The sequence below is a fragment of the Sphaeramia orbicularis genome, chromosome 9 (assembly GCF_902148855.1).
Source record: "Sphaeramia orbicularis chromosome 9, fSphaOr1.1, whole genome shotgun sequence".
NCBI lineage: Eukaryota > Metazoa > Chordata > Actinopteri > Kurtiformes > Apogonidae > Sphaeramia > Sphaeramia orbicularis.
The window spans coordinates 45245116-45271011 of record NC_043965.1 but is presented as its reverse complement, the minus strand read 5'-3'; the positions used below and the strand labels follow the sequence as shown (position 1 = coordinate 45271011).

General features: G+C 35.4%; 1 protein-coding gene across 2 annotated transcripts in view; it reads left to right on the top strand.

The window, feature by feature from the left end:
* Positions 1–1672: 1672 nt before the first annotated feature.
* Positions 1673–25896, top strand: part of LOC115426474 (dual specificity testis-specific protein kinase 1) — a 97124-nt gene continuing 72900 nt past the window's right edge. Inside the window, exons 1-2 of one of the 2 annotated variants that reach the window (XM_030144614.1) lie at positions 1674–1916; positions 3384–3460. In XM_030144614.1, the coding sequence (XP_030000474.1) occupies positions 3430–3460 (31 nt within the window). In that variant the 5' untranslated portion in view covers positions 1674–1916; positions 3384–3429. Of the gene's footprint in view, positions 1917–3383; positions 3461–25896 lie in introns of both variants that reach the window. The other variant, XM_030144615.1, reaches the window with a different exon arrangement.

Sequence of the window (25896 nt, the reverse complement as noted above, 5' to 3'; positions counted from 1 at the left end):
TAGATAGATAGATAGATAGATCGATCTCCACTGCAAAGGACATTCCTTACAAAAATTTTAAAATGTATCTGAAAAACCTTTGCATTATATTGTTTCCAATCAAGACAATTATTTAATGTAAAAAAAAACAAAAAAAACTTTCACTATCCAAGGTCTCAGGAGGATCTACTTTTCAATTTCTACATTCACTGTGGTCTGTCATACATACATACATACAGTACATACATACATGCATACATATATATACACATATATATATATATATATATATATATATATATATATATATATATATATATATATATATATATATATATATATGTGTGTGTGTGTGTGTGTGTATGTGTGTGTATGTATGTACACACACACACACACATACATTCATACATACATACACACATATATATGTCAGGGTAGAGACTGTGATCTGGTAGGATCGGCGATTCTACCAGTAGAAACTCCGATCAGAGTCTCTACTGGTAGAAACTCTGATCCTACCTACCTAACCCTAACCCTAACCCCTAACCCACATCTGGACTTTTTAGTTAGTCTCAGCACGCTCACATAATATATAAATAATTTATGGAAAGCACCAAATATTAAAACCATTTGTGAAATATAAAATGACAACAATTTTCTCAAAACCTTTGGAATTTCAACATTAACTTTGCATTTGGCAATTCTATTGGTAAGATCGGAGTTTCTATCAGTAGAGACTCCGATCGGAGTTTCTACCAGTAGGATCGGAGTTTCTACCAGTAGCAACTCCGATCCTATTAAATGTTTGGTAGGATCAGAGTTTCTACTGGCAGGATCGGAGTTTCTACCAGTAGAGACTACGATCGGAGTCTCTACTGGTAGAATCGCCGATCCTACCAGATTGCAGTCTCTACCCTTACATATACATATATATACACATGTATGTTGGGAACCACTGCTCTAATGACCATTGGATCTTGTTGTAGGCAGCACCTAGTGGCCATCAGTGGTATTACATGTTAATATTCTAGTATTCAGTTTGAGCTCCCTCAGCTTCACTCTAACTCAGACTGTTGATACTTTTGTTTATATATTATGTCTTTTTTTTTTTTTCTTACAAGGTAGTTATTTAGCACACATCCTTTCTCTGTGGTGTCTCTTTGTGCATTTCAAGTATAAAAATGTCTAAATGTAGGTTCTATTACTTCATCGGTGTACTGAAAATGCCATCATGTTGTCATGTACACAGTCAGAGTAACTTAAATCCTTCTGCTCTGTTGTGATTCTCTGTAAATCTCTCCTCTTTTCTCCACACTGTGTCCATTTGTCTGTTATTTGTGTGCTTTCTGTTCCAGTCTATTCATTTCCCACACTGACTGAGTGGGAGTTTAATGCTCTGGGCCACAGCTCCACATTGTTGAAAACACTCCCACCTCTGTGCAGTCATGTCGAGATCCTTCTACAGCAGCACAAAAGCTTTCAGAGCTGCTTTAAAACCTTACACTTATTTATGTAAAGATGTAAGAACATGATGGTGGAGGCTTCATGATGAGGATGGAGGCTTTATCTGGTGATTCTGCTGCAGAACTCCATGTGTTTTCGTCTCCTCCTCAGTTTGTTGGTTTGTGTGTGCTTGTGCTGCTCATCCTATCGTGGGTGGAGTCACATCCACCGACGAGCTGCTGAGTCTGGTTCCTAAGACAACCCAGAAAACATGCATTTGCATTAGAGCGGCTGTTGCACCGCATCCGCACCAGTAAAGTGAGAAGCGAGGACGTGAACGCACCGTCCGGAGGCTGCAGAGATACCGGAGGGAAAAACAAAAGTGTTTTAACAACCGGGATTAAACTGCACACACGGAAAACTATGACGGATATATGATGCAGAGAACATAAACACCCACTGCCTTTCTCTGCACACGACACGGACTGACTTACGTGAGTAGTTCACGGACTTATGGTTGTTTACAGTTGCGTTTGTGCAAAGTTTAACGTTAACTCCAAGTAAAATAAAGAGGCGTATCTGACATGAGAGTAAAATTTCAACAATGCAAGAGATGAATAAAACACTTAATAAAGTACACTTCGGAAGCATTAAACCTACTAATTTTCGATGCAAAAATCACAAATTCACAAAAATATTATGTGGCTCTCAAATATTGGGTCGTAAAATCAATCTGAAGATGTCATTATCAATAAAAGGATTATGTTATGTAAGTGAGTAAAAAGTTAGTTCTACTTAATTAAAAAAAAGTGATTTTTTTCAGGTTTTGACTGTAAAAAAATAAGACAAAATGCTAATATCTGACTGGAAATAGTATAAGGTGCATTTCATAATCACAGTTTACCATTTGTGCTACTGAAACACATTTATTTTCTAAAAATAAATAAATAAATTATAAATAAGTAAGTAAGTAAGTAAATAAATAAATAAAAAAAATAAATAAAACTATCATAGATATATCTTCACTAAAATAAGCATTTACTTTACTGTCTCTTATTTATTTACTGGCTTTTAATACAAGTCGTGTCTTTGAATTTGTTTTATCTTCTGTTTGTACTTCAAAATTAAACTGAACATGTCATTATCTATAAAAGGATTATGTTATGTAAGTGAGTAAAAAGTTTGCTCTACTTAAACAAAAAAAAATGTGATTTTTGCAGGTTTTGACAGTAAAAAAATAAGACAAAATGCTAATATCTGACCGGAGATCATACTTATAAGTGCATTTCATAACCACAGATTACCATTTGTGCTACTGAAACACATTTATTTTATTAAAAAAATAAATAAATAAAATAAAAGCATCATAGAGATGTCCTCAATAAAATAAGTGTTCAATAAATTGTCTCATTCTATCTATCTGTCTATCTATCTATCTATCTATCTATCTATCTATCTATCTATCTATCTATCTATCTATCTATCTATCTATCTATCTATCTATCTATCTATCTACTGGCTTTTAATACAAGTGTGTGACTTTGAATTTGTTTATCTTCTGTTTGTACTTTTAGAGACTATTTTATTATTGTGTACCTGTTTTGTCAGTTTTAACGTATCTTATCTTTATATCCATATTTACTTTTATTATATTTGTATTTTTTACCTATATCCTTGTACAGCGCTCTGGACACTTTGCGTTGTTGTAAATGTGTTCTAGAAATAAACCTGACTTTGACCTTATTTGGAAATTATCTACTAAGTTAATAATTTATGCAGAAACTTTGGACCACACACGTGCCTCATCCAACAGGTGACAGAGTATCTGTTGATGTCTTGTGATATTAATGTCTTCATGTATTTTTAATGTTGTTTGCTTGTCTGTAAGTGTTGTTTTTGTGCCAGGTCCCATGTCTGTGCTTTTGCTCATCCGTTGTTGCTTGTATGTGGTTCTTCCTCAGTTTCTGCTTCTTCAGAGACGTCTGGGTTTGTTCCACTGTCCTCAAGATGCATATGAATAGCTTATTAAGTCAATGGAGTAAGTACTGAGTCATTTAAATACTTTACTCTTCTCCTTTATGCTGCAAAAAAATCACTTTGTTCCACACAGTCTGTGACCCGATTTGATACTAAATCATAGATTCCACAGGAAGTATGTTTGCTAAGAGGAAGTAACACACATCAGACCTGAAGCCTGAGCAGTATCTGACACTGAACTGAGAAACCACAGCTCTATTACTTGTCTTCATCTGTGCTCTGTGTTGCTAAATGTCAGTGTTTTACATCTAAAGCTGCAGTTGTTTGTCTCCTATGCAGAGGTGTCAAGTAACAAAGTACAAATACTCTGTTACTAAAGTAGAAATTTTGGCTCTCTATACTTTACCGGAGTAATTATTTTTCAACCGACTTTTTACTTCTACTCCTCACATTTTAAAAATAGCCTCGTTACTCCTGTTTCATTTCAGTTTGTTTTCATTGTGGCTTGTCGTCGTTCATATAAAAAAACACAACCCAGATAAATGTACCTGCAAAACATGTAAACAGATATATATGTGCACAATTTAGCAACTTAAGAGATTATAATATTATCCTCTGAATTTTGCATTTTTTCCAGTGAAAATCAAATATTTTCCTATGTTTAATTCGCCGATCATGTAAATGTTCATAAAAGCTCAGAGACAAATCAAATATAATCGAGAAAAAAGTTCCTTTTTCAGCAAAAATATAATTGACTGAACATAAAAACAAGTGTGTCCATCCGCTGTCACTGATCCAACTCCATGGGTTTTACTGGTGAATCAGTGTGGTAGAAGATGATGGTGTTTCCATGGTAACTACAGAGCCTCTGAATGTCCAAATGGGTCATATCTAATGACCCATAAAGACCCAGTGGTACTTATGTTTTCTTCATATTTAACCTTTCTTAAGTGATCTATCACCATTTATTGTAATATTATGATCTTTAAGTTTTTTATGTAAATCATGTATTTTTCTATATTTAATTCATTGATCATGTAGATCAGGGCTGTCAAACTACAAATATGTATGCGTACAATTTTGCAACTTAGGAGATTTATTACCATGTATTATAATATTATCCTCTGAATTTTGCATTTTTTCCAGTGAAAATCAAATATTTTCCTATGTTTAATTCACTGATCACATAAATGTTCATACAAGCTCAGAGAAAAATCAAATATCATCGAGAAAAAAGTTACTTTTTCAGCAAAAATATAATTGACTGAACATAAAAACAAGTGTGTCCATCCGCTGTCACTGATCCAACTCCATAGCTTTTCACTGGTGAATCAATGTGGTAGAAGATGACGGTGTTTCCATGGTAACTACAGAACCTCTGAACGTCCAAATGGGTCATATCTGATGACCCATAAAGACCCAGTGGTACTTATGTTTTCTCTATATTTAACCTTTCTTAAGTGATTTATCACCATTTATTGTAATATTATCATCTTTAAGTTTTTTTATGTGTAAATCATGTATTTTCCTATATTTAATTCATTGATCATGTAGATCAGGGCTGTCAAACTACAAATATGCATGCGTACAATTTTGCAACTTAGGAGATTTATCACCATATATTATAATATTATCCTCTGAATTTTGCATTTTTTCCAGTGAAAATCAAATATTTTCCTATGTTTAATTCACTGATCACATAAATGTTCATACAAGCTCAGAGAAAAATCAAATATCATTGAGAAAAACAATTGGAAAAAGTTACTTTTTTTGTAAAAATATAATTGACTGAACATAAAAACAAGTGTGTCCATCCGCTGTCATTGATCCAACTCCATGGGTTTTACTGGTGAATCAATGTGGTAGAGGATGACAGTGTTTCCATGGTAACTACAGAGCCTCTGAATGTCCAAATGGGTCATATCTGATGACCCATAAAGACCCGGTGGTCCTTATGTTTTCTTTATATTTAACCTTTCTTAAGTGATCTATCACCATTTATTGTAATATTATCATTTTTTCAGTGTAACAAAGTACAAATACTTCATTACCTTACTTAAGTAACGTGCAAAATTGACAGTCTATCCTTGATATGGACAGCAATTTTATGTTTTATGCATAGTCAGAATTTAGTCTGATATATGAGGATTTTTGAGTTACTTATGGAGTCTGACACAGGAATTTAGGGTAGATGAAGGATGGAGTAAGGGGAGATTATAAATAAAACTTCATCCCGCTCCTTTTCGAACAGTTTACTTTCTTTTTTAATATAATTCTTTAGTTGTTGATTTTATTGCAAACATTTGAAATAAATAAATGAACAAAACAAAACAAATAAGTATAAATTTTGGCTATCTATACTTAACTGGAGTAATTATTTTTCAACCGACTCTATATTTTCTACTCCTTACATCTTAAAAATAGCCTTGTTACTCCTTTTTCATTTCGGCTTGTCATTGTTCAAATAAAAAAACACTACCCAGATAAATTGCGCCATCTGGACAGAGTGAATTTGATTGTGGTTGGATTAGAAGTATAAATATGTATCATTCCAACACCCTGTTGGTTTGTACATGATCCATCACATCTGACTTTTTACACTATTCCAATATTTATATTCAACTAGTCATCAGATCTCTGACTCCATGAAACACATGTTGAAGGGCATGTTGTAGGGGTCATATTTAGCTTTTTTAAAAATGGAATTCTGGATTTTCAAACATTTCCCTGTGGTCTACATAAACTGTAAATGCTCTGCTTGGGTCTGAATTCTTCATTAATTCAACTCCACAGGTCCATCTTCAACCCTATTTCTGAGTAATGACACCAGAAAGGTGGTTTTGAGCGCTGGCCCTTTAAATGCACATGAGCCACTTCAGGCCCCACCCCCTCCAGGTTGTTAGCTGTGCTGCTCTGTCTTGTTCAACCAACAACTGAACATTTTAGGTAATCTGCTTGAAATTTGGACATATTTTCAGTTTTCACTACAACTGCTGCTGCTGACAAACAATTATGCTGGTCGGAAGTTTTGACCTTATATGTGCAAATGTCAGGACGTAACTAGTTACAGACATGACAAATTAACTTACTTTGTTTTCATATATATGTATAGGTTTTTGTTTGTTTTGTTTTCTTATAACCTGTTTTATTTGTAAAGACAAAGTAGGATTACTTTGTTTTGTTGTATATTTGAAATAAAGTGAACTAAAAATTAAGCAGGAATTAAAACAGGTTGTAGAAATCCACTAGATTTTTTCCAAAATGAATATAAAGATAGCTTTGCAGCACCTGGAGGGTTCAAATTCAAACTGTATGAACTATTAGAGTCCAAATACACAAATAAATGAACCAAAGACTAATAAAAGTGGGTTTAGATAAATATGACCCCTTTAATGCTCAGTTGTACACATATATGGTTCTTTAATACATTTGCATTGGACTCAAATGCGTTCATTATCAGTGTTCATATATGTGGCTGAAACAGGTAGACTAGTGCATCCAAATGTTTGTACATTAACATTTTAATATAACATTATTGTCATTATGGCCTTTAGAAACAGGTTTTTTAGAGAGGTGGGGTAGTGCACTACAGGCCTTATGGTATTTTATCCCCCTTACTTTAAGTACTTTTGAAACCAGTACTTTTACACTTTTACTTGAGCAAAACGCTTGAGTTGATACTTCAGCTTCTACAGAACTCAGTTAAACCCATAAAGACCCAAACAACCACTGGCAACACAAACCATCTACAGATATAAACTGTTTAATACCCGTTGATCCATTAATCCTATCAATACATGTAAATAATTGGTGTAAAATACAGTTTGTCATCTTTTCATGGTCATCAGATATAACCTGTTTGGACGTTCAGAGGCTCCGTAGTTACCGTAGAAACACTGTCATCTTCTACAACAGGGGTGTCAAACATGCGGCTCAGGGGCCAAATGCCAAAGGGTCCAGTTCAGCCTCTGGGAGGTTTTTGCTAAGTGCAAAAATTCCACAGTCTTGAACTGAATTAAGCAAAAAAAAAATTTCCCTTGAATTAAGGGAAAAATCTTGAATTGAGCCAAAAAAAAATCTTCAATTAAGTAAAAAAAAATCTTCAATTAAGCTAAAAAAAAATCTTCAATTAAGCAAACAAAAAAATCCCAAACTTAGCAAAACATCTTGAATTAAGCCAAAAAAAATCTTCAATTAAGTAAAAAAAAAATCTTGAATTAAGCCAAAAAATAATCTTTAATTAAGTTTAAAAAAATCTTGAATTACGCAAAAAAAAAAAAAAAAAAAAAAATCTTCAGTTAAAGCTATACCGTATGATGTGGCATTTTTACACTTTTGTTTTGTCATCTTAAAATGCTCCTAATAAGCATGTGTCAAACTAAAATATAAAAGAAATCCACCAGGTTTTGAAACTCAAAAATGTTTAATTCTCATATAGTTCTGATAAAAGTCTGACCAATCATTTTAGTCGATCTGAATGAAATAATTGGTCGAACCTGGCTGAGCCTCCTGTCAATCATACATTACGGCCGTTCAGCATCCGATCCATTATCGCCGTCTCACATCCAGTATGTGTCCCTCTGAATCTGACACTTCACTCGCACTGCTCCTCCTGTCACTGACCAGTCTACTGTCTAGGATGTGTATGGATAAAACTCAAATGCACATGTGGAAGGGAATAAACGGATTTATGAACATAAACAACAACTAAGGGGAACAAACAGGAGTCTGATGAATGAAGGATGGAGATAAAAGTCCGGAAGTCTTGTGTACTGGACTGAACAGACAGGTCTGCAGGAAGCTCAGCTTTTATGACCGCAGTACTGATTCAGGTACATGTACTTGGTGTCACACAATGTAGGATTATGTAAGATGATAAATGTATGGACTATGAAACCTCAAATGTCCACGAAAAATTCGCGGAGGCCGCGCATTCACAGTGCGCGTGCTGGGCACCTCATCAGCTGAAGACACTGACCCTGCGCTGCACAGACCAGACCCTTAAATTCAGGGACTACTGATGGAGCAGGGGCCGCGGCAGGTGGATGATGGATCTGATTACTGAGGGAGGGGTCCACGGACACGCTGAAGTGGACCAAACCTCCACTTCCACCTCCGCTCCCATCACGCGCATCAGGTAAGAGAAGGGGAGCATCAGAGCTCAATGACACTGAGGGATTTACATACAGTTCTATCAGGCTGCCCTCCGCGTCGAAATCCGATGCAGAAGGGGTACCCCCTGCGTCAAATAGTGCCGAACGGGGCTCTGACCATGCGTCCATTTCTGACGACTTGGGATGAGCGGGCGGGGCTTTGGAGGGAGGCGGGTTGTTCATGTTCAAACTTTTACTAAGTGCTGTGAGAAATGCCACATCGGTAGGTATAGCTTTAAGCTAAAAAAAAAAAAAAATCTTCAATTAGGGAAAAAAAAAAAAAAATCTTCAATTAAGCCAACCCCCCCCCCCCCCTCAAATTTAGCAAAAAATCTTGAATTAAGCCAAAAAATAATCTTCAATTAAGTAAAAAAAAAAAAATCTTGAATTAAGCCAAAAAAAATCTTCAGTTAAGTAAAAAAAAATCTTCAATCAAGAAAAAAAAAAAAATCTTCAATTAAGTAAAAAAAAAAAAATCTTGAATTAAGCCAAAAAAATCTTCAGTTAAGTAAAAACATCTTGAATTAAGCCAAAAAAAATCTTTAATGAAGTTTACAAAAATCTTGAATTAAGCCAAACAAAATCTTCCATTAAGTAAAAAGAAATCTTGAATTAAGCTTAAAAAAAAAAAAAAAAAATCTTCAAGTAAAAAAAAAAATCTAGAATTAACAATTTAAATTTTTTTCTTTGTTTTAGTGCAAAAAAATAACATTAAATTAAGAAAATATTGACATTTACAAACTATCCTGTAACACTAAAATGTGAATAACCTGAACAAATATGAACAACCTGAAATGTCTATAAAGAAAATTAAGCACAATTTTAAAAAATTTTCTGCATGTTCCTCAGTGTTTAGTGTCTTTGTAGATCTGATCCATAATGCACATACAGAAATGAGAAATTAAGGAATAATATTGTTAAAATTGCACTAAATTTTCTTACATTTTTAAATTTAAATTTCAGTTTTTTCCTTTTTTTGTGGATAGTTTATAAAAGTAAGTATTTTCATAATTTAATGTTTGTTTGTTTTTTACACTAAAACAAAGACAAAAATTTGGAGTTGTCATTATTTATAGGTTATTATGTTATTATTTTTCTGGTCCGGTCCACTGCAGATCAAATTTAGCTGAATATGGCCCCTGAACTAAAATGAGTTTGACACCCCTGGGTTAAACCCTAGTATCTATACTTCTACCTGAGGAATGAATGTGAATACTGTTGACACCTCTGTTCCTATATGGTCGTGTCGTGCATCAGGCAGGTGAGGCAGCTGTACTTTAAGTATGTGGAGCTTTGCATTGTTCTCCAACATAAAGACGTTTGCTCAGCATCCCGGCTTTCACAGCGTCTATGTCAGTGAAGCATCATGTTACCTGTCCGCTATGTCGAACACATTCAAAGCTCGCTATAGGTTTCTACTTTTCTTTTTTTTTTTTCTCTTTTTACAAATTAAGCCAATATTATGGAGCTTGTCTTCTAATATTACAAAAGCACTGCATAGATTCCTGTCACCTTTTGCGTCCTCCCGGGCACGAGGGATTGTTCTCTCATGTTGTTTGATGTAGAAATACAGCCTGAACAGTAGTACAGGAGGTATCAGATTGTACTGATCTCATGCCAAAACAAACACCTGCATCTGGGACTTTCCATTTGACACTCGGACCTTAGGGTATATGTAAAAAAAAGTCCGAAAACGTGGACCAAAAAAGTGTGTTGTCCAAATGTTCAGCTTCACTTCTCATCCACATACAGGTTCATTGGATTGGAATATGTTGAAATACTGAGCTATGGGATGTTTATGTTTTTTATCTAAAGTTATAATAGTGGTCATAGAATAAGATTTCCTTCTGTCTCAGTTTAACCTCCTGAGACGCAGGAAAGTGAAAGTTTTAGCTTTTTTACATTAAATAATTGTCTTGATTGTAAACCGCATAATGTTTTTTCAGATACATTTTTAAAATTATTTGTATTTATTTTAGGGCTGGGCAGCGATTAAAATTTTTAATCGCAATTAATTGTGTGAATTTCTGCGATTAATCACGATTAATCACATAGTCATATGGGGCGGGGGGGTTGCCGGCATCAACAGCGTGTATTGCCTTTAAGTGATATTTCAGACTCAAAGTACTCCGGTGATAAAAAATAATTCCACATGTTAGTGCTTACAAACAACTTTGTCCTTCTCAACCCCACCATCTGAAGACATTTAAAATGAAAATGTCCATGGAAAAGACCAATACTTTTCTCCATGTTTATGTCCACACCAGTTTATTTCCGGTTGTGAGTGACTGACAGGAGTCTTAAGCCCACTAATACAGGGGTTGGACAAAATAATGGAAACACCTTAAAAAATCAACAAAATATAATTTAATATGGTGTAGGTCCGCCTTTTGCTGCAATTACAGCCTCAATTCTCCGAGGTATTGATTCATACAACTTGTGAATTGTTTCCAAAGGAATTTTAAGCCATTCTTCAGTTAGAATACCCTCCAACTCTTTTAGAGACGATGGCGGTGGAAATCGACGTCTTACTTGAATCTCTAAAACTGACCATAAATGCTCAATAATGTTGAGGTCTGGGGACTGTGCCGGCCATACGAGATGCTCAACTTCATTAGAATGTTCCTCATGCCATTCTTTAACAATTCTAGCTGTATGGATTGGGGCATTATCATCTTGAGGTGAAGATGTTTCCATTATTTTGTCCAACCCCTGTAAGTACTAATACTAATAAGCCCAATAATATGTGATGTTCAGTTGTTAAAAGCAAGCAAAGGGGGCCCTCTAGTGGTTGGAATAAGTCGCATTAACCTATGTTTTGTACTTGCGGTGTTACCGTAGCCAGTTCGGACATAAGAAGGAACTAACGGACACGTTTTTTTCACTCTGTTTGTATGGCCTGAAAAACGTTTGCCTGTGAGTATTTTATGTTCAGTTGTTGTAAGAATGAATAGTATAAAATATCTCTGATGTCAACCTATGTTGCTGGATAAAAAGACGTTGTAAATCTTAAGTTAATCTGTAAATGCTAATCGTTAGTGTGTCTATGGATTTTCCCATTCAAGTTAGCATCAAGCTAGCAATCTTTTTCCATTCATTTAAATGTACAATGCCATGTAAATGTACTAAGGTAATGAACATAACTCAGACATATTTTGTATATATGTTGCAGTTTTACAGTGAGTCTCAAGTAAAAGATTTGGAGAGAAGTTTTGGGCGTCCGGCTTTTCTTGGGAAACCTGTTGTCTATCTGCCAAGCTAATCGCTACATGCATACAAGCAGGAGCAGAATAATAGGAGTTATAATAAAACGGCATTAATGTGAGATAAAAAAAATTGTCGGCATTATTTAATGAATGCATTAACGTGGTAATAACGAATGAACTTGCCCAGCCCTAATTTATTTATTTATTTTTAATGGAATGTCCTTTCCAATGGGCAGCATGTTTTTTTGGTAAAACGGTAAAACTTTTGTTCCCTACAGAGGACAAAAATGCATTGCTGGGTCTCAGGAAGTTGAGTTGTGTTCAGGGTTTCTGCTATATCTTAAAAAGTATTAAAGGTCTTGAATTTACAAATCTGCATTCAATACATTAAAAAAGTCTTTAAAAGATATTACATTTGGTATGGTAGGTCTTAAGTTATGTTGTCATAAACATGTTCCCTGTGTCTGGGAAATGTCCAAGCTGCAAAGAAAGTCATCTGGCTATGTTCACACAGCAGGTCTTAATGCACAATTCAGATTTTTTGCTGAAATCCGATTTTTTTGTCCGCTCGTTCATATTACACATTAAATGCGAGTTGTATCAGTTTTCAGTATGAACTGAATGTGACCCTAAAGTGATCCACATGTGCAAAAGAGGTCCTGATGTAATACGTGACCACACAGACACACACTGTGTTTATGAAAGAAACACCCCTGGGACGCAGAGTTGTGACATTTGTTGCATTTCAATGACGTAAAGGTCCGATAAATGCGACCTGGCCGTTCAGACTGAAGTCGAATTGCAAAATATCAGATACCTATCACATGTAGGACCACATATGTAAGTGGCCTGGGTCGGATTTGTGTTGTTCAAACTGTCTGTAAGAGATCAGATACAGGTCACATATGGGAAAAAAAAATCAGATTTGGGCCACATTTGCCTGGTCTTAATGCACTATTTGGATTTTTTGGTGAAATCTGATTTTTTGTTCGTTCATATTACACATTAAATACGACTTCAATCAGTTTTGAGTATGAACTGAATGCGACCTTGAAGCGACCCACATGTGCAAAAGAGGTCCTGATGTAATATGTGACCACGCAGACATGCACAGTGTTAACGAAAGTAAATATATTTTTCCTGCCGCTCCTCCTCCTGGGATGCAGAATTGTAAAATTTGTTGCATTTCAATGACGTAAAGGTCAGATAAATGTGACCTGGTTGTTTAGACTGAAGTTGAATTGCAAAATATCAGATACCTATCACATATAGGACCACATATGACAGTGACCCAGGTCGGATTTGAAAAAATGGGATTTGTGTTGTTCCAACTGTCTTTAACAGATCAGATACAGGTCACATATGGGCAAAAAAAATCCGATTTGGGCTGCATTTGCCTGGTCTTAATGCACTATTTGGATTTTTTGGTGAAATCCAATTTTTTTTGTGTGCTCATTCATGTTACACATTAAATGCGACCTGTATCAGTTTTGAGTATGAACTGAATGCAACCTTGAAGTGACCCGCATGCGCAAAAGAGGTCCTGATGTAATACGTGACCACGCAGACATGTACTGTATTTATGGATGTAAATATATTCTTCCTGCCGCTCCTCCTCCTGGGACGCAGAATTGTGACGTTTATTGCATTTCAATGATGTAAAGGTCGGATAAATGGGACCTGGCAGTTCAGACTGAAGTCACATTGCAAATATCAGATATGTATCACATGTAGGACCACATATGTAAGTGGCGTGGGTCGGATTTGTGCTGTTCAAACTGTCTTTAACAGATCAGATACAGGTCACATATGGGCAAAAAATCCGATTTGGGCCTCATTTGCCTGGTCTTAATGCACTATTAGGATTTTTTGGTGAAATCCAATTTTTTTGTGTGCTCGTTCATATTACACATTAAATGCGACCTGTATCAGTTTTGAGTATGAACTGAATGCAACCTTGAAGTGACCCGCATGCGCAAAAGAGGTCCTGATGTAATACGTGACCACGCAGACATGTACTGTATTTATGGATGTAAATATATTTTTCCTGCCGCTCCTCCTCCTGGGACGCAGAATTGTGACGTTTATTGTATTTCAATGATGTAAAGGTCGGATAAATGGGACCTGGCAGTTCAGACTGAAGTCACATTGCAAAGTATCAGATATGTATCAGATTTAGGACCACATATGAAAGTCACCTGGGTCAAATGTGAAAAAATCGGATTTGTGCTGTTCAAACTGTCTTTAACAGATTGGATACAGGCGGCATATGTGCAAAAAAATTGGGTTTGGGCCACATTTGTCTGCAGTCTGAATGTAGCCTTAGTTTACTTAATTCAACCCGTTCCAACCCAACCATTTATACTGAAATTAAGAACCAATTATCTGGAACTTTGCAGCTCCCGGTGAGAAATGACTCGGAACGCTGGGAATCAAGGCATCAAGAGTAAACAAATACATTTTTTCTAAATTCTAGGAGTCGTACATTTTTTCCAGTATAGCCATGAAATAGGCTGTGAAATGAGCATTAAATTCTGCTGTAAGTTGTCTTAAAAAGGTCTTAAAATGGTCTTAAATTGAACTTGTAGAAGTCTGTAGGAACCCTGTGTGTTAGGTGATAAAACAGTCACATGACGTTTATTATCATTACTGACATTCATTTCATCACTCAGCATGCGCAGATCCAACACATTATCCAAAGAAATAAGTGCAACCCCCACAAAGCACCACATGTAGGCAGATTTTTCGTTCGTCGTCTCTGTCGTCACGTCGTAAAAAAAAACTGTTTACATTGTTTTATGGTTTTATTGCTCATGCCAAGCTTCTGTTTCTGCTGCTTTGTTGGAGTTGGACAAACAACGATGGGAACAGGGAGGCGTTCACTGCACCTCGTAAACTCTGAAATCTCCAACATTTTGACAAAACATGTGCGTTGACAGAGTGTTGCTTTCAAATACACCTCAGGCTGGGTGATGTCACGCTCCTAGTTTGTCATATGATCTAGTTTTTAAACAGAACATACAGATTGTTTAGTTAAAAAGTACGTAACAGTGCTGACAAAACTTTGCTACCAAGCTAACTTTTATTTTAAACAGCCTGTTTATGAGTGTAATTATGGTGTTTTATGAAACTTATGGCTTTGTCACATTAAAATCACTAGCATAGGTTGCTAGGCTGGTGATTTTATTTTAGTCCATTTATAGTTTCTACACTGAAGTGTTCATTAATTTGCATAATTTGTGTAATAATAAACTCATCAGCTGACCTCTAAACGTACAGTGAGGCTGATATACACAGATGTTCTACAGTTATGCTGGAATTGTAATTACTGATTTATTCCCAACATGCAATGAAATTTAACATACACTACAAAAAAAAGGTTAAAATATTTGTAATTTTTGGGCTATTTTTTTCATTTGGGATTCTTGCACAGTGATTTTTACTGTTTTATGTGTGAATTGAATTCAAACACTTTTTTTTAATGACCAGATATAGCTTTATTTACAAATGGTAAAAATGATCAAAAAAATGACCAAAAAAAATTGAAATATCCTTAACTTTTTTGTTTGTAGTGTATACGCGAACAAGTAAAACATACATAATAATACAATTATCAACAATCATAACAATTGTAAACAGAAGAACAGCACAATAGTTGCATTTACTTGCAGGAAAGAAGTGCAATTTATTTAATCCCACCCCCTTTCCATAAAATATTATTAATAAATATGTTCCCTTTCCTTTTACATTACTCTTTTATATTTATATATTTATTCACACACTCATTCATCCATATTCACATACACACATACAAATACACTTATAATCTTTTACCAGTGCATTTCCTAGTTGTGCTGGCAAATAAATAAATAAATAAATTATATCTATATATCTATATATATCTATATCTATATCTATATCTAGATAGATAGATAGATAGATAGATAGATAGATAGATAGATAGATAGATAGATAGATAGATAGATAGATAGATAGATAGATAGATAGATAGATATGCAACCAACGAGACAAAGTAATCTTACTTAGTCCTTAGAAATAAAACAGGTATTAAGAAGTCATGGAAGAAAACAAAAAAACAAAAACAAAGCTTATACATGACTTCATTTGCACATTCAAAAAGGAGTGGGAGGAAGTATAACTTATTTAATCCAACCCCTTCTTCAGACAACAATCTGTCCTTTTAGCTTCCTTTCAGTAGAATATATGAAAAGTCAAGTCACTTAGATCTTTTATAAGTAATTAACCTTACTTATCATCCTCACATACATGTTAGTGTGAAAATGTGATTGATTCATGGACAAAAGAGGCCTCCACAGTCTAGATAAGTACTACAAATACTGCAGCTCTATGTTCATGAAAATATGGATGTGTTTTTTTATCTCAACATTGTCAAAATTTGGTCATAATTTTGGTCCAAAATGATGCAAAAACACAAAGTTTTCTCATCAGATTACACAAAAAACCAGAGAAACCTGGAGGAACATTCAATTTTGCTGTAACTTTCTTGTATTTTATAGAGATGAGGAGATTGTGATTCAGGTCTCAATTGTGGCCAGATCGCCAACCTCTAAATCCACCTCATAAATTTAGAAATCCAATAAAGCCAATGAAGTGTGTTTCTTTAGCTTTCAGGCATTGAGTAATATGGAAACAAACATTGTGGTCATGTTTTTTCCATTTAACCCAGCTTTGATTTACATTGTTATGCTGGAGTGGAAAAGTCAAATGGCTGAAAACACATTACAACACAAAATGAGTTCCAACTCTTTTAATTAAACACAGTGTTACAGTGTTTTTGAGATTAACCCTTTCATGCATGAATTATGAGAACCTTAGTAAAGATTTTTTTTCCGAAGTGTTTTTATTCCTCTTTAGGCATGAAAAAAACAAGGCAATTAAATTTTTTAATGAACCTATTTTTCATGGAGTTACAAAAATGTTCACTCAGCTGGACACCATGTGTTTAATTTTCAATATCAGAAAGAGATATACTATGTGAAGACTATGAAATGAAAACATTTTTAATGCTGCTAATCTGATGTTTTCTCACATTTTATCAGACTCTAATACTAGTTATTATTCACTTCATGGAGATAATATGCAAGAAAAAAAAACCTTTTTGCTTAAGAAAACTTTTAAGTACAGTCTAATAACAATGAGCGATTGATTTACACTCAAACATGTTAGTGGAGATCAGGTTTATCAACATCAGCAAAGTTACAATAATGGTATGAATTGCAATGTATGGGATGATACATAAGCGTCCACTGTGTTGGGTAATATGCAACTAAAACCACAAAACCCATGAATATACAAGAGAACAGCTGGAGAATATCTGTCCACTGTAGTGACCACTATGCATGAAAGGGTTAATACAGTATCACAAAACATAATATCAAGATACTCAAGTGTATCTGTAGTTTTTTTGCTTGTACAAATCATGTGATTACCTTTATTTTAAGATTCAAGATCCTTTATTGTCATTCAACATGTAACATGGAGAACAGAATTCCAATCTACTTGTTCAACACAGTATTCTGTTTCAGATAAGGAAATCATAGTGGAGAGGATGAGAAGATAAACTTGAAAAATTGCTGATTTGATGAACATTTTTAAAGACATATTTTGATGTTTTAGTCAAGGAAATGAAAGTAATAAATCTACTTTCATATGATATGACATGTTACCATAATTATCTGTTGAATATAATTTGAGGAAAGAGGAAGAAGAATGAAAAATGATGATGTCATGGTGACACATGGATAGAAGAGGAGACAAAGTAATAAAAAAAAAAAATGTTTATTTAACCCTTTCCTGTTGGTGACAGTATAATTTTTGCACTTGTAGAGTGGTCATTTATGGGTCTTTCCATCAAACTGGGTTCATTTTGGTATCTGGCACTTCACCACCTTTTTAAACCCAATAATAAAAGAGAAATTTAGACATATTTGCCTCAGGATGTACCTAATGATGACGTCAGATAAATGCAAAAAAATTATACTGTTACTCTGAGCCATTCCAAAATTAATGAATTTTGAATCAAATATTGGGGCCAAAAAAAAGCAAAGAAAAAACTACCTACACTCTAAGAAATTAAATGTTGGAATTAGTTGGATTTAGTTAAAAATGTTATGTTACTTGTTCCATGAAATATGGTTATTTAAATGTAAAAAGATGTTGCAGTTAATTGCAAAAACAACTTACTAATAAATCCAAAGTAATTGTGTCAATAAATCTAAAGTAAGGTGTTGCTTTAACGCTACAACTCAAGAATGACATTTTCTAATCAACAGTATTAGTTTGGATTTACACACATTTTGTTGTAAATTTAGTGATAGAAGTCCGATTTTTTTAACTAACTTGATTCTTTTGGTTCATTCGTCTGTTCCGAATTGATTCTGAATCAATGCAGGATGTTTTTTTTAATTAATGAATTGATTCGGAATTGATTCGGAACAGACAAATGAACCAAAAGAATCAAGTTAGTTAAAAGAATCGGACTTCTATCACTAAATTTACAACAAAATGTGTGTAAATCCAAACTAATACTGTTGATTAGAAAATGTCATTCTTGAGTTGTAGCGTTAAAGCAACACCTTACTTTAGATTTATTGACACAATTACTTTGGATTTATTAGTAAGTTGTTTTTGCAATTAACTGCAACATCTTTTTACATTTAAATAACCGTATTTAATGGAACAAGTTACATAACATTTTTAACTAAATCCAACAAATTCCAACATTTTATTTCTTAGAGTGTAGTTGTCAGACGATGTTATTATATTGCACATAAATGAATCGTTTTGGGTTTTTTTTTGCCATTGTTCAGTTGTGGTCTGAGTTGAACAGTCTTATGGTATCCATGGTAACCTGAATTAGTGACGCATTAAGAGATCAGAGAATATGTTTGCACTGTGTTAATGTCATGGAGGTTTGAGGCGATGACTTGTCTGTTGTTGAAGCTGTTTGCGTGTTAGTTCTCTGTCTGAAGGTCATCTCATATCCAGTCTTTTATTTACCCTCACACCGGTGGCGGTACATGCCTGGGCAGCCTGGATACTTAGCTACAGGGTTAGTGTTTGCTGTCGCTGTGTAGGTTGCACCAGGCCTTTGGCCACTGTTCTCAGTGAGCCATCTGTGTTGTCTACCTCCATCCCTCGCCACAGGACAGGCGGTCAGATTTATACGCAGACTTGTTGTGGGAGTCTGTGCAGAGGATGGATGAGAGAGGGAACCCTGATGAATCCTCACTTCTTCTTGTTCTTCTTCGTCTTCTTCTTGTTCATCTTCTTTTTCTTGTTGTTTTTTGTCTTCTTTGTCTTCTTGTTCTTCTTCATCTCCTTCTTCTTCTTCATCATCTTGTTCTACTTTGTCTTCTTGTTCTTCTTCATCTTCTTGTTCTTCTTTGTCTTCATGTTCTTCTTTGTCTTCTTGTTCTTCTTCGTCTTCTTCTTGTTCTTCATCTTCTTGTTCTTCTTTGTCTTCTTGCTCTTCTTGTTCTTCGTCTTCTTCTTGTTCTTCATCTTCTTGTTCTTCTTTGTCTTCTTGTTCTTCTTTGTCTTCTTGTTCTTCCTTATCTTCTTCTTGTTCTTGTTTATCTTCTTGTTCTTCTTTGTCTTCTTGTTCTTCTTTGTCTTCTTCTCGTTCTTTGTTTTCTTGTTCTTCTTTGTCTTCTTCTTGTTCTTATTCTTCTTCACCTTCTTGTTCTTCATCTTCTTGCTCTTCTTTGTCTCCTTCTTGTTCTTCATCTTCTTGTTCTACTTTGTCTTCTTGTTCCTCTTCATCTTCTTCTTGTTCATCTTCTAGTTTTTCTGTCTTCCTGTTCATCTTCTTCTTCTTGTTCTTCTTTGTCTTCTTGTTTTTCTGCGTCTTCTTCTTGTTCATCTTTGTCTTCTTCTTGTTCTTCTTTGTATTCTTCTTGTTCTTCTTTGTATTCTTGTTCTTTGTCTTCTTCTTGTTCTTTGTCTTCTTCTTGTTCATCTTTGTCTTCTTGTTTTTCTGCATCTTCTTCTTGTTCATCTTCTTGTTCTTCTTCGTCTTCTTCTTCTTCGTCTTTTTCTTGTTCTTTTGTCTTCTTCTTGTTCTCCTTCTTCTCGTGCTTTTGATGCCGATGTCATGTGGGGATTTGATGGGAATCTCTGTGGTCCGGATCAGGCTGATCATCAACAGCGTCGTGTCCTCTCAGCCCTAAGCCCTCCCTCACCTTACAGATGTTAAATGCTGAGGATAATCTCACCATGAAGTGTAGCTCACATGTTAGTAAGCTGATTTCTCACTAGGAAACATCTGTGCTCTGTGATGTTTAAGTGGTGAGTTTGAACCTCCTTGTTTTTGCCATGAGAGGTCTGGGTGTAACCCACAAGGCCACTCCACCCTGGTGGAACAGACAGTACATAGTTTTGAAGTAGAACCTTCTTTTTTTTTTTTTTTTTTTTTTAAGAATTACTGTACATGCGAGGAACTAGAAATGACAAGTTCATGATGCCCTATGCCAAGTTTAAAATATGCATCACTTCCTTGAGTTTTTCCACTTGCTGCCAGTCAGCATCATGGTGACCACATGACTACACTAAGTGATTGTGTTGAGCCAAGAAATAGACCAAACCCAAACCTCTTGAAAACCACATGGTCTTATTGTTACACTTAAGCAAAGAGATATAATGATAGGTTGTAGCATTATTTTATGGCTAGCTCTCTCCCATTTGCAGTAAATCTTCATGTTTGTAGGTTTAATATGTAAAATATGAGATGAAGTTTATGTGTACTAACCTTTTTTTTTTTTTTCATTTCTAATTTATGGACAGACTGTATATATACAGGGTGTATTAAAAAAAAACTATACCTTTTGAAAAACTACCCCCAGTTCTGCATTTGGTCATTTTGGTATTTTCTTTTATGGACTTCGGTAGGTAGGGGATTGGTGGATATTTGTCCAAATTGACAGACCCAGGTTTTCATGCATGAGTGAGCAGGGGCAAATTGCGCAGTCCAAGTTAAAACTGGTTTGCGTGAAGTAGCAGTGGGATTTAAATCCAATCAAAGGTCATGGGAGGGGACACTGGGCATCCATCTTGTTTTCCACAAAATTGCCAGGTTACAGCATTAACACTTTGGCCACCATGTCAATTTCATTTCTTTACCCATGGCAGCTGGTCCTGCCTTTCAAGGTTAATTCAACTTGTTGAATCTCCTGGGTGAACCCTAACCCTAACCCTAACTTGGCCTGTCTTCAGTGACATTCTTAGGCCTAAACAGGTTGAATTACCTAGATGGATGCCCATTGGCCCCTCCCATGACCTTTGATTAGATTTAAATCCCACCGCTACTTCGTGCAAACCAGTTATAACTTAGATTGCGCAATTTGCCCCTGCTCACTCATGCATGAAAACCTGGGTCTGTAAATTTGGACAAATATCCACCAATCCCCTAGCTACCGACGTCCATAAAAGAAAATTCCAAAATTACCAAATGCAGAACTGTAATTTTTCAAAATGTATAGTTTTTTTTTTTTATATACACCCTGTATAACCAGCTCTAAAAAAAAAAAAAAAGAACTCCTTAACCAACTATTTCAGAGTCTCTTACATTTGTGATAAAAGCCTGTACACTGATTTCTACGTAGAGGAAAGTCTGAATCCTCATGCTTATGTAACGGGTGCCGGGCCGCAGCACCCGCTAACAGCTATGTGCATCCTGAAATACAGGAGAAAAAGGATGAGACAGGGAGACGTGGCTGGCTTCTGCTGTGTTTTCTGCAGTTATCTTTAATAGCCTTTTTTTTTTTTTTTTTTTTTTTACTGAACACTGAGAGCATTGCCTGTTTTATATTTTTAACCAGGTCATATGTCACTGTATTTTAACTATCCCTTAGACATATTTTGTTTATGAAACATATACAAAACCACATATCAGATCCAAACACAAACACATTTTGTCTCTTTATCATATTAACATCTCTATATTCATCTTTTACAGTAACCTTGTGGTCATAATACTGCACCTTTAATGCACAGACACAATACCTTTCAGTACCACTCAGACTTGTGTTTCCACAGTTACCAGCAAATGAACACATTTTAACTTTTTTAACTTGTATTTAATCTCTTTTTGCACATTTACATTAAATCTACAAATTTTGGTATTTACTTATATGAGTCTTTAGTTAATTTATTTGTGTATTTGGACCCTAATAGTTCATACAGTTTGAATTTGAACCCTCCAGGTGCTGCAAAGCTATCTTTATATTTATTTTGATAAAAACTGAGTGAATTTCTACAAGCTGTTTTAATTCCTGCTTAATTTGTTAAGTCTATAACTAGTTAGATCACGACATTTGCACATTTAAAGTCCAGACTTTCAACGAACATTTCTCCGAGTACGACATAATTGTTTGTCAGCAGCAGCGGTTGTAGTCCATACTGAAAATATGTCAAAAATTTGAGCCGATTACCTAAAATGTTCAGTTGTTGGTTGAACGGGACAGAGCAGCACAGCCAACAACCTGGAGGGGGCGGGGCCTGAAGTGGGTCTTTTGCATTTAAAGGGCCAGCGCTCAAAACCACCTTTCTGGTGTCATTGCTCCAAAATAGGGCTGAAGATGGACCTGTGGAGTTGAATTAATGAAGAATTCAGACCCAAACATAGCATTTACAGTTTATGTAGACCACAGGGAAATGTTTGAAAATGCATAATTCCATTAAAAAAAAAAAAAAAAAAAAAAAAAAAAAAGCAAAATATCACACCTTTAAACCGATTCTCCCAGGGTTTTTAATACAGTTCAGATATCACTTAAACATGACAAAATAAATTAAGGAGCCAAATAATATATACTTTTAATTAAAATATCGGAGATGTGTGGCCCAAACTAGCATGCTACATTTAGCTGTTAGCTAATAAAGTAACCAAGTGCTCTGCTGCCATCGATGCAACTGTCGGTGGACGTCTGCCCCATAAACAAAAGACTAACTTTTACAATGCTTACTTTTATACTTGTACTTGAAGTAAAATAGTTTTTAACCATGTGTTAAACTTTTACAGCAGTTTCTGCGAGGTCTAAACACACTACTGACCTGAAACACAGGAGAAGAAGGATGAGTCACCCTCAGTTATGAGGAAAACCAGTGTATTTCTCACACTAAATAGACCTGTTACCAGAAAATGTATTAAAAAAAATGCAGACATATTATCACATTTTAAAGCACATCCAAATCATTTACATTTAAATTCACAAATGTAGGCACACATCAGTGGGCATCACACTTACTCCCACATCTCGAAATTTGTCAGCGACAGCATGGTGTAACTCTTATTACAAGCAAATAACCATCTCTGAACACAACAGAGTCTTTCAACACAAACTTAACGTATGCACACAAACACATGCAAATGTTAAATACTGCATATTTGCATAAAATATGTAGTATTGTTAAACATTAGCATTACAGACGTTTGTGTGTTAGTGTTAGTGTTAGTGTTAGTTTTGTTATGTGTACATTAGTGTCATACATTGGTGCCTGCAGGTGTACGTCTGTATGGCTTGTGCAAACAGAATGAAATTTGAGAAAGAGGGAGAGAGATTTCCCCATTTCTTTCATCTCCCTCCATCTTACGATTCATGATTCTTGGAGGAATTAGTAAAGCGTCTTAAGTTTCACTTTCACTTTTACGGTCGTATGGTCTGCATGTACTCGTGAGGTACACTACCAGTCAAAAGTTTGGACTCTCCTGGTTTTTCTTTATTTTCATGACTATTTACATTGTAGATTCTCACTGAAGGCATCAAAACTATAAATGAACACATATGGAACTAGAAAGGCACTCGGAGACCGCAGACCTCCACTAAGGCAGATCAGGCCCCCCCATCACCACCAAAATTTAATAATTTGTTCCTTGTGCCAGTGTCAACGTTTCCTGAAAATTTCATGAAAATCCGTCCATAACTTTTTTCAGTTGTCTTGCTAACAGACAAACAGACAGACAGACAAACCCTGCTGAAAACATAACTTCCGCCGTTATACTTGTCAGAGGTCATTATGTAGTTAAAAAATAGTGTGGCATAACTCAAAGCATGTTTTATATTTTAGATTCTTCAAAATAGCCCCATTTTGCTTTTATTACTGCTATGCTCATTCTTGGCATTCTCTGGATGAGCTTCATGAGGTGATATGTTTTCCAACAGTCTTAAAGGAGTTCCCAGTGATGCTGAGCACTTGTTGACCATCTGTGGTCCATCTCATGTCATTGAAATGAGATGATGAGTCCAAACTTTTGACTGGTAATGTATGACACATACAGCACCCCCAACCCCTCACCCCATCCGCCGTGCAATCTGCACATACCTCAGAATTCAGGTCTGCAAGCGTGTCTGGTGTCGTAGACTGTATGTAAGTAAACAGAAGGACCGTGAAGTCATCTGTTGGTTTCTGACGCCAGTAGTTTGGGATTTGGGCGTGGCCATGTTAGCCTGTCAGAGCCAGAAGTGACCAGATTTGAATACAAAGGGCGGAACTACAGGAGCCAGAGGGATCAGAGACGAGTCAAGTCTTAGCTCCAAATGTTTGATAATTACATGTCAATTTTTACTATTTGAAAGTAGAAACATTACATTTAGCTCCTTTAACCCTTAGGGGTCTGAGCCTATTTTGGCCATTTTTGAGTACTGTTGATTTTTCCTTTATATTCTATATAAAGACATGTTTACTATCCCCATTTTTGTTTTGTTTTTTCAGCAGAACTTCCTCTATGTCATCTGCCTATTATTTTTTCACTTTAACCTACTCTATCAACACAAAAGGGCAAAAAACACACAAAATATATAAAATCCGATTTGACAAATATGTATAATTTATTGCATAAATAACACAAAGATGCTTAACAAACCTTTTCAAAGACTTTAAAAGTGAATATTGGTTCCAAATATTAGGTATATAAAAATAAAATTTTAATAAATTAAAACAATACTCAAATATTTGACATAAAAGCATATATTTCCATAGACGTTTTCTCTGGTTTCTCACCCCCCCTCCCCCCAGTCCTCCCGGGTTCCCCATCCACTTCAGGTGGGAGTCATTCTAACCCTTACCTGTAATGCTAATGCAGTCTGTGGATTCCAACGCACAGATTCGGCCAGTTTTTTCAGTTTTGAAAAAGGACAAAAAATGATGAAGATATGGTCAGAAATATAATGCTTGCTTGCTTTACATCGCTATAGTAACACTATATCGCTTGTTTGCTCCAGTTTCAAAATGTCATATCTCCAGTTGTATTTGCTCTGTCAATATTAAATAAAAAGTGGGAGAGTCCATGCGTTTACATGACAACTTTTATTCCTGGTTTAAACTGATTAAAGGTTAGATCCTATTTCAGATGCCCATGTAAACACCTTATTCTAGTTGAAAAAGAAAAGTTGGGATTAAATTTAAACCCGATTAAAGTCATTGGTTTAATCCACTTTTGAATCAGGTCTAAATTATTCCTCGGACATGTAAACCCTTTATACCATTTGGACTTTATTCCTGCCATTCTGCACATGCTCGTTGTCTTGTCCTGTCGTGATGACGCACACATTCTGCGCTGGCGGAAGAATATGCAGTGCAGTCTAGTCAACCCAAACCGTTCCAGTGGACTATTCTGATGGGATCTACCAGCCTGGAAAACCCTGAAGGAAGAGTTCACCACTTGTTTTTTATTCATTCATTTATCATGCACTAATGAGTTCGATAAGTGGGCAAATCAGTTTGCACTGCAGTGCACCGATTGCCTTGTTCTCACAGCCCTTCCGTTAGCTTAGCTTAGCTTAGCCTAGCTTAGCATAATCACTTCATTCCTATGGTCAGACGTAACCAGGCTTTTATAGGTGATTTGTCGTATTTTATGAGTGATTTTGTGAAATTCAGTTCTCCATAATCATTCCTTTAGTCCGGTGGGGTCAATATGATCACAAATTGAGGCTCAAATCATGGCCATGTGACTTCCTGCACTAATAAAATCTTGGGAAATAAAAACTAATGCAAAGCTAAAACGGTAAAGCAAACCTAATTTAGCTAATTTATCATTTTTATCCCTTCCAACAAAAAGATTTTCCAACTTCCGTCAACACAACAGTCCCAAGATTGTA